The sequence below is a fragment of the Morus notabilis genome, unplaced genomic scaffold (assembly GCF_000414095.1).
Source record: "Morus notabilis unplaced genomic scaffold, ASM41409v2 Scaffold1666, whole genome shotgun sequence".
Classification (NCBI taxonomy): domain Eukaryota; kingdom Viridiplantae; phylum Streptophyta; class Magnoliopsida; order Rosales; family Moraceae; genus Morus; species Morus notabilis.
Window position 1 is genome coordinate 154,594 of NW_010359172.1, and position 10,197 is coordinate 164,790.

Here is a 10,197-nt window from a genome sequence, read left to right on the forward strand (position 1 = left end):
GGTAATAAGAGATTATGGGCTTCTTGTTTCCGGTCTCGTTTTCATTTTTCATAGTTTTCGAGAAAAAAAAACTAAAAACGCGTACAGAAAACACGTTTGGTGTAAAATTTTCTAAAATCAAAACTGAAAACACCCGTTTTTATTTCTCTTTTTTTCTCATCTTTCTGAAAATGAATTTTTTCCGTTTTCATTTTTCTTGTTTTCATTTTATATAATCATGTTTATAATATATTATCATTTAATATATTTAATATTATTATATATTTAATATATTATTAATTTAAATATTATTACACGTTTTTAAAAATTAAATCACCAAACACAATTTCAGTTTTTTTTTAAACTGAAAACAATCTTAGAATAAAACTACCAAACGCATTTTCAGAAACGATTCCAAAATGAAAATAAAAACGTTTTCGTTTTCATTTTCATACAAAAAATAAAAACGTTTTGGCCCTGTTTGTTACCGTTTTCAATCCCATTTTTCACGTTTTTTGAAGTAAAAAATTGAAAACGCATTTGTAAAACGCGTTTGGCGCAGGTTTTTTTAAAAAACAAAAACAAAACCGTTTTTGTCTTTTTGTGCAATTCTGAAAACGTAAAAAAGCTATTTTCATTTTCTTGTTTTCGTTTTCATTTTCATGCTCTTCTCCGATCTTTCTCTCTCTCTCCTCTCCCCACGTTTCTCTCTCTTCCCCGAACTCAGGACGTCGTTCTCGGATGCCGTTTTCACAGAATCACGGCCGCGGAGCTGGCAGCGTGATTCCCTAGGCTCGCCAGAGCTTGGCCGTGAAGTTGGCAGCGGGATTTGCCTGGGCTCGTCAGAGCTGGGATGTGGAGGTGGCGGCAGAAGATCTGATTTGCAGAGATGGAGGGAGCAAGTTTTTGACAGTTTTTTTGTTATGAGATCTGATTTACAGGTTTAAGTCTCTTTCTTGCTCTTGTATGTTGTTTTAAATCATCATTTTAACTATATTTAGGTTGATATTTTAAGTTTAGATGTCCCATTAAGTCATAAAAAAAAATACGACTCCAAAAAAATATGTACTAAAAAGAGTGTCACACCAAAGATTTGGAGTCTATATAATTCCTTGAGTTTTTTTTTTTCCTTAAAAAAAAAAAAGAAAAACTTTAGTATATATGATATCGGGTAAAACGAAGCATCATTGAAATAGTAGTAAATCTATACTCCGCAAAATAGTTAGTGGAATCTATGGCGAAAGAGACAATGTAAAACTTATGATACTAAGCATATACTTCTACCGTCTTGTTAGATCCATGTTCTATCATTTTTTTTTTAATTCTTCGAAGCATTACAAGATGGTTAGTAGTTGACAAAGTGGAAAGTTTCAATATTTAAAAAAGAATTGGAAGAAAATACAAAAAGAGTACAATATTCATGTAAATTAGAAGTCCCTATTTTTGGGAGATTCTCAAAAAATACTTAGGCTGTGCATGTTAATGAACTGTGAGATTTCAATCAAGTTGTATTTAATTTGTATACTGCTTATATAATAATAATATTATTAATTTAATTAAGTTATATTGTTATTAGTAGTGAATAAATGTCATTGCTGATAGCTGAAAATATTTCAAATTGCCTTAGTCACTATCTGTCTCAGAAAGCCGGCATAACTAATTCGGTAATTCCAATTATTGCAATCTAAATGGGAGGCCTGTAGAATTGTTTATTACCCTTTTAAGAGCTTATGCAAATTGTTTGTGGGTTTGTATGTGAACAAAGAAAGAAAATGTAGTCCTATTAGTTTCACTCGTTCGAGTCAAAAACTTGAGTTAAAAAGTGAATTTACGTGAGAAAAAAATAATGAGCAGAAAGAGTTGATTTTAAATTTTTGTGAGAAAAAAATACTGTAACAAAAACTTGAGTTGTAATTCGAACTAACAAAATGAACAGAATGCAAAATATGACATCACGTGACATTACAAGTGAAGTCATAGTTGTTGTCACTTGTCTCAATTTTTTTCCCTCTTCGAAAGAAATGCTAAGAGTAAGCAGTTTGGATTATAATATTAACAATGATTAAAAATGTCCAGAGATGAACTTCAGTCTTCACTTAAAAATAATTCTTTTTTGGAGTTTGAGCTTATTCTCTTTCTATAAATATTAACCTCTACACTGGTGTATTTTATTGAAAAGAGTTTGGCACTTGTGAAACTAAGATATGGAATTAGGTAGTTATCAAAGAACAATCTCTGTACTACTTTGTTCTTATGCAGGTGAGTTTTTTTAGTTCTATGTAAATCTAATCTTCTATAGGTTGTGTTTTGCACAATCACAAGTGTCACACTAGTTCACTTTCACCACTTATTGACATTATACTTGGCTTAAAAGTAAAATTGACAGAATCTAATATAGATTTAACTATTCAAAATTCTATCAGTGGGGGTATTTTTTCATGCCATATTGTAGAATTCTCATTTTTTTGTAATGCTTCGCATAAAGTATTGTCACGTTGGTATCTCATTTCATTTTGTACTCTTATGTTTATAGTGGCTTATGATACATTTGATCCATATGGAAGCATAAATATCAAATGGGATATTGTCTCTTGGACCCCTGATGGCTACGTGGTAAGTGCCATATATGTACTAATTTAATTTTCTGCTTTTATTACTTTGTGATAAAATACTTGCCTCGTTAAAAAAAAAAAAAAATTAAAGAGCAGCTACATTTATTACTTGGTGAAATGGTACATTGGGGAAAGAGAGAAAGCGTTTAAATAACAAGCCGATTTTCTTAACCAGTAAAACAATATATATAGACTTTACTGACTGTCATTTGATATGCTTAGGAACTGACCATCTAACTATCTTAAGAGCTTAATCTCAAAAAAGAAAATAATGTTGACTGTTATCAATATATATATATATATATATTTGTCCTAATCACTTCTAAATAAGTAATAACTTGATATTTTGTTGAATTGTCTCTAACAAGTTCTATGATAATTTGATGATCAGGCGGTGGTGACGATTCAAAACTCGCAAATATACCGGCCGATCATGAGTCCTGGCTGAACCATAGGCTGGACATTCCACATTGCTGTATGAGAATTCCCACAATAGTTGACCTTCTCCACGGAGTCCCAAACAACCAGAGATTTTTGAAGGGAGAAAAGGCTGGAAGACAAAGTGAAAGATCCTGTTGAGCTTGACTCTAGTCCGACTTTGTGAAATGACTTGAACGGTGTAGTATAAGTGGGAGCTGGAAACGGCGAAAGTGAAAATACCACTACTTTTAACTTTATTTTACTTATTCCATGAATCGGAGGCGGGGCACTGTCCCTCTTTTTGGACCCAAGGCCCGCCCCGGCAGGCCGATCTGGGCGGAAGACATTGTCAGGTGGGTAGTTTGGCTGGGGCGGCACATCTATTAAAAGATAACACAGGTGTCCTAAGATGAACTCAACGAGAACAGAAATCTCGTGTGGAACAAAAGGTAAAAGCTCGTTTGATTCTAATTTCCAGTACGAATACAAACCATGAAAGCGTGGCCTATCGATCCTTTAGACCTTCAGAATTTGAAGCTAGAGCTGTCAGAAAAGTTACCGCAGGGATAACTTGCTTGTGGAAGTCAAGCGTTCATAGCGACGTTGCTTTTTGATCCTTTGATGTCGGCTCTTCCTATCATTGTGAAGCAGAATTCACCAAGTGTTGGATTGTTCACCCACCAATAGGGAACGTGAGCTAGGTTTAGACCGTCGTGAGACAGGTTAGTTTTACCCTACTGATGACAGTGTCACAATAGTAATTCAACTTAGTACGAGAGGAACCGTTGATTCGCACAATTGGTCATCGCGTGAAAGACCAACTTTTAGATTAAAACACCTAAGGAAAAGAAAAAATAAAACAAAATCCTGGAACAAGCCCACATAAAAATGACTTCAAACAAAAAAAAAAGACCAAACATTAGGGCCGGTGGTCCGAAGGGAATATTCGAGCCGGCCCATCAACCCAGTCTGGCCGGCCTTAAAACCTGACAGCGGCTCAGACTTTTACAAAGAAAATGTGAAAATAAAATAAAACACTTCAGGCCGGCCTAGCCCGGCCCAGCCTGAAAATAGTTTAGGGCCTATTGTATCATTCCAGCCAAGGTGGAGGTTAGGGCAGGGGCGGGCCAGGCCCAAGCCAATAGTAACAGGCTTAGGACCGGCCGTTTAGCCTAGCCCAAACTTACAGATGTAGACAAAATACACATTAATTTTTTGAACAGTAATTGGAAGGGAACTCTCATTTATATAATCGTAATAGATAATAAAAACTAGTTTAATTCCATTTGATCCTCAAAATTTGGCCAAATCTTATTTATTAGTCTTTCACTTTAGAACGTCTTAGAACAAGTCCTCGATCTAGTTTGTTATATATCCTAAATTAGTCCTTTCGTCCATCTAGCTACTAAAATCGTGACGATAAAAGGAACCACTTTCTTCATAATAGCCATGTCCAAACATATAAAATTATAAAATTCTTTCTCATTTCACTGTATATGGTCCCGCGTGCCTTTAATTGTTGAGATTTTAACAATTAGATGGACATAAGGATTATGTGTAGATTAATGACTTGTTCTGGGTCGACATTTTAAAAGTCAGAAAATCAAAATTAGATCTTGCCTGTAACATGATGATTGAATTCAATAACTTGATGATTGAAAAGAAGACAAATCCTCTGCCTTTGTCTGAGCAATGCCCTCAGGCTCATTATATATTAGCATTACATCTCAAACTAAAACAACAATAGGAGTTTCTATCCTTGCAAACATCAAATGGAAATTTTAAATAATTTACAAATTCAATAATAACATAATCATTGATTAGAACAGATAAATCTTCTACCATGTTTGAGCAATGCCCTCAAGGTCCTTTTGCATGCGTACTCCGAGAAGTCGAGAAGAACATGCCTTGCAGAAAAAATCCAAAACAAATTCAGTAATTCGGCTTATGATAGAACAGATTATTATATCTAGTGTTTCTTAAGAGAAACAATCTTTCAGTTTAACAGGCCACATATTTGTTTAAAACATTTCTTAGAGGACTTGAGACATTAAATATATTCAAATCAGAGCAGTTTTTATAAATCCAAGATATGATATAAACTTTATCATTCTAGATCATTGGTACATAACTTTGTATCACAGGAAAACACATCAAACGAGATATTGACAGTAGAAAACAGTCTAGTAACTACAGCAATGATCTAAAGTAACATTATATATTGTTGTATAAGTACAAAATGAGGTTAAGAAATAAAAATGATGAGAGTGGATTTTCAGGCTTTTAAAAACCAAACTTTTGAAAAAAAAAAAAACACTAGAGAGAATTCTATGGTAGATATGAAAAGATACTCCATCCTAATAATTCTGAACCTGTTAGATATTTTTCGATTCTATTAAATTATCATACTGGTTATGAGTATGATATGATTTAACATTAAACCTATGCGCTGCTGGTAGAGTATTTTTTCTATACCCTACGAGAGAATTCTCGTAAAAAATAGAACAAAGAAGTAGAACAAAAACAAAAAAAAAATGTAACAGAAAGATGGTGAATTCTATGCTAAGGAATGGAAAAGTCTTCTAGTGGAAGGTAAAGTTTTTTAAAAGTTAGATCACGTCAGAATTAACAAGATAAGAAAAATATGACAATTTTGACGAATTTTGATGAGGATCTGAAAGCTAAAATCTGTGTCCTAACGGCAGGTTCTTTTTTAAGAAAAAATGCCCTACCAAAGAAATCTCACAAAAAGAAAGAAGACCGCAGAGGACATTTGATTATTACGACCGAAAAAGCTAGAAACGCTTTGACAGTGCGTACCTGCAGAACGTGTCATTGCTCAATTGCCTTGCGCTTGCAGACGTTGCAACAAGGCTGAGCATCCCAACTTGTAGACATCCGGTTTTCCAGCTCTGTTTTTGTAGCAGAATTTCACAGAGGGTGCATGTTGAATTTTCCAATAATAAGGTCCTCCATCTGGTTGCAAACCAAGCACAAATTCTCTTGGCATGTCAAGAATTTCAATTGATTTCAGACTGGTGAGTTGTTGAATGTCGAAAGACGTCGGCTCCATCATTAACGGGAAAGAACCGAACTCCAACTTTTCAAGAAGAGGCAGTGCTCCATTGTCTATTTTCACCACTTTTAATCCTTCCAACTTCACTAATCGAAGTTCCTTGAGTTTTCGAAAACTGCCTTCTTTGAAATGCAGTTCCTCTCCATCGTATGTCTGGTGCAAGCGAAGGAATACTAAATTGGGCAAACCTTGGAGCAATCTTAATGGTTCGTCAACTAACCTTGAGAACTTTAAATCCAACGTCCGCAAATTATCAAGCTTTGAAATCCAGTCCGGCAATTCGACAATTCAACTGGAGCCAATGTAAAGAACGCAGAGGAGATGAAATGCATCTTAAATCTAAAACGTCATCCTCGTTGATTAAAGTTACAGTTAACTCTTTAAGGTGGGCCATTTTCTCAATGGAGGCACCAAGAGCTATCCCCATTTCCGCGGTTACTTTTAAAATGCTCAAAGACCTTATATTCCTCAGCTTTTGTAGCTCTTTCGTGAAACCAACTTCTCTTCCGGGATATGCTTCAACACGTGTTAATAGTCGTAAATCCTCCAACCTTCCAATTCCTTCATTCATCTTCACACCGCGATAGCATTCTAAACAAAATTCACTTTTCCAATCTTTAGAATAGGCAAAAATGTGTCTCAAATTTATTAGCTTGTTAATCTCAACCGGTAGCTCCTGCACTAATGTGTTAGAAACATCCGGTGTTTGTAGGTTGCGTAGCTTACCAATGGAATTCGGAAGTGTTTTCACCTTTGTACGTCTTAAACATAAGTACCTCAAGTGGAAAAAATTTCCTACTTCTTTTGGGAGATTATCCAGAGGAGCATTTGAAAAATCCAACACCTTCAAAAGCTTACATTTTTCACCCAATCCAACTACGATGGACTTGCTTAATTCATTGAAGCCAAAGAGGAAAACCGAACGAATCCGGGAATCTGCAACAGTTTTTAGAACATTTTCTGTAGAGCCATAAACTCATAGGCGACTGCTCCTTTCTCCAAGACTAGACTTGCCTCCCTTCAGAGATTTACAAAATCTCCATTCAGCAGCGTATGTTGAGATGATCTCATACATCAAATCATGGACTCTACATTCTCTAGATATTCCATATTTTGTTTCCAATAATACCAAATTTCTTTGGATGAGCTCATTCAAGTATTCTTCGGCAACTTCTTCCAGGGTCTTGTTATCTCCCTCTTTAACGTTCTCTCTGTTTAACAAAGCCTTCGGCAATCCATAACCCATACAACTGATTATCATAAATTCGATAATCCTCAGGAAAAACTCCAAAATATACGAAGCAAAGTCTAAGATGGTGAGGAAGATCATAATAACTTAGGGAGAGAATTTTTTCAATATCTGTTTTTCCAAACTCTGAAGTTAGATTGTTGAGCACGTTTTGCCACTCAAATACAGACTTTTGTTTTGTTGACAAAACACCAGCTATGCTGGCAATAACAAGTGGCAAGCCTTGGCATTTGCGAAGAATGTCATACGACAATTGCTCCAACTCTTGCGGGCAACGCCCCTCAAACTGGTCGCCTCGAAATGCCTTCTTGCAAAATAATTGCCAAGCCATTTCTAAAGTCCACGGTTGCAACCCTTTCACAAGATCACAAGGGTTTTCATTGCAAAAAGCAGCAACATCATCATTGCGTGTTGTAATAATTATCCTACTGCCGTTGTTATTTTTTGGCAAAGCATGTTTCATAACATCCCAAATATCATTTTGCCAAACATCATCGAAAACAACGACGTACCTCCTTGTCTGTGAAAACTGCGTCAAAGGTCTGATCAACTCTTCAATATTGCATGGTTCTTCAATTATTCCTGGTGGAAAATCTACTTGCCTTGATATGATCCTCAAAAGATTCTTCATGTCGTATGATTGGGACACCGTGATCCAAGCATGGCAATCAAAATTAGCTTTCACCACTTCATCATGGTAGACTTTCGCAGCAAGAGTTGTCTTGCCGATTCCACCTTGACCCACCAATGAAATCACGGAGCGCATGGATTCTCCTTCGGTCAACCTTCTTCTAAGCTCCCCAGTTACGGCATCAATACAAACAACTTCATCTTCCTCCATGAAAAGAGATCCAAGACGAGGGTCTTGTCGTTGTCCATTTGTTGGTTTGCTACTTGACCCCTGCTCCAAAGGTCTCAATCCATATCCAACACCTCTATCCTTGATTCGGTGCAATGACTCTTTAATATCTTGAATCTCCGATGCAATGTAATAACGTGCCTTTAACCCTTTGATACAATTACATGCTTTTCGAAGAGCTCCCATGAATCCACCTTCATAGCCATGATGTTCTACGCGATAAACGTAGTCGTCAACCACATCCTCTATGCGCTCGGCTTCCTCTCTTATTTGCCTCAACCATGCTTTCGACGCATCAACCACTCGATCTCCTTTCTCCACCTTTGCCTCTGCATCTTTAAGGAAAGGCTCGATGATCTCCAGTTCGTCTTTCAGAATCTTGACCTCTTTGCGGACTCCTTTCAATGACTGCGCTTCTCCAATTAGTAGCTTCGTCAATTTCTCCAATTTCTCAATGATAGGGCTCAAGAAAGTCTCCGCCATTAGTTCTTCGCACGCGGAGACCTGATCCAGCACGAAACAGAAATCTATGCAAGCCTGTGATGAGCAATGAACTAGCTAAGAACAAATGATCAGGCAATGAAGATTAGAGATTTTTAGAGAAATGAACTTACCGCACTGCACTGGTGGAAATTCAGAAACTTTACTCTTTGCACATCTCAGCTCAAATTGAAAACTCGAATTCACGAAATGAACGATGCCATGAATTTAAATGCATTTTCTGATTAAAAATATTGAAGGAAAAGCAAAATTAAAACACTATAATGTCCCATCATAATCAGCTCAGATCAAAAACCCATCCAATTTTCTGATTTTTGGAATTTTCTTTAAGTAAATAAAGAAGACAAGGAGTTGAAATTTAAGTGTAGTTCATTTCACTAATTTGTGTGTTGTTTAGTTAGTGATTTCGGGCTTGTGATTCGGAATTAGGTGTAAGAACCTATGTTTGGATCTACCAAACCGTGTGTTGGGTTGGAATTGGGGTTTGAGTCCCCGAGGGTTTTTTTAGATCCTGATTCAAAACTAGTCCCCCCTGATTCAGCCTAACTTGAATCCCTCTGCACAGTGCACAAATAGTAACCTAAGTAATGACTCCCATCTTCCTCACGCTCAGCCTCAACTATTCTGCCAGAGAATCTCCAGTCTTCCTCAGCCATTCGTTCTTCTCGTTCTCCTTCAGAGAATCTGCTCAGCCTTTCTCTCTTCTCTTCAAATTTTTCACGCCTCTATTCCCTCACATGTTCGCATATTAACCGGGTAAAGAACCCACATCTCGGTGGAATCCTCTTCTCTAAGTTGATGAGAAGTGTTTCGAGTAAAGGGTTGTCTGTGAACAATCGACAGAAGCTTCACATTCAGTACAATTTTTGTCGATACTACGCAAGTTCATTTCTCACCCTTACCGAAGAGGAAACAGAAGCAAATGGAAAAATTTCAAAACACCTTCGTCTACGTTTGGTTTTCTGCCGGCGGTGTCGTTCATCTCATCCTCAGACTCCCACTCTGTAACGGTCTATGAACCCCAACTTGTTCACATTCTATGTAAAGATCTGTAGATGCTTAGGATATTGATTTGCATGTTTGGTCTTTGGAATGGGTTCATCTCGTTGGAGCTATAGCAGTCGTACCAAACACTACTGCCAATTAATGGGGGATTAGGGTTTCTGTCAATGCTTATACGTATCAGTATAATATATGGCTTTTTGTGAATGAATTTGTAGCACTAGCATATACTTCTCTCAAGGGAAACTAGTTCAGGTCAAGATTTTGAGAAAAAGCGTTCTCGAGTTGGCAGAACAGTAATGTCTGTTTTTCATTTTTTTTTTCTTTTTTTCAAGTAACGATGTTTTCCCTGTCATATTCGCATATGTATCTATAAACAGTTTCATTATTTCCATAAAACCATGTAGAATTATTTCTTAGGCTGAGAGGAAATGCCTGAGATCATGCCTTCATCAATGCATACACTTATCAGATCCAATTTTCTCCCTTTGTTGCCTTG

At 36.5% G+C, this 10,197-nt stretch overlaps 1 protein-coding gene across 1 annotated transcript; it reads right to left on the reverse strand.

The window, feature by feature from the left end:
- Positions 1–2,996: 2,996 nt before the first annotated feature.
- Positions 2,997–9,352, reverse strand: LOC112090753 (putative disease resistance RPP13-like protein 3). Its single transcript, XM_024162804.1, has 7 exons — positions 9,260–9,352; positions 7,462–8,753; positions 7,102–7,337; positions 6,814–7,023; positions 6,458–6,678; positions 5,859–6,315; positions 2,997–3,391 (listed from the first exon to the last, which is right to left on the reverse strand). The coding sequence occupies exons 1-7, from the start codon at positions 9,350–9,352 to the stop codon at positions 2,997–2,999; spliced, it is 2,904 nt and encodes a 967-aa protein (XP_024018572.1).
- Positions 9,353–10,197: the final 845 nt, after the last annotated feature.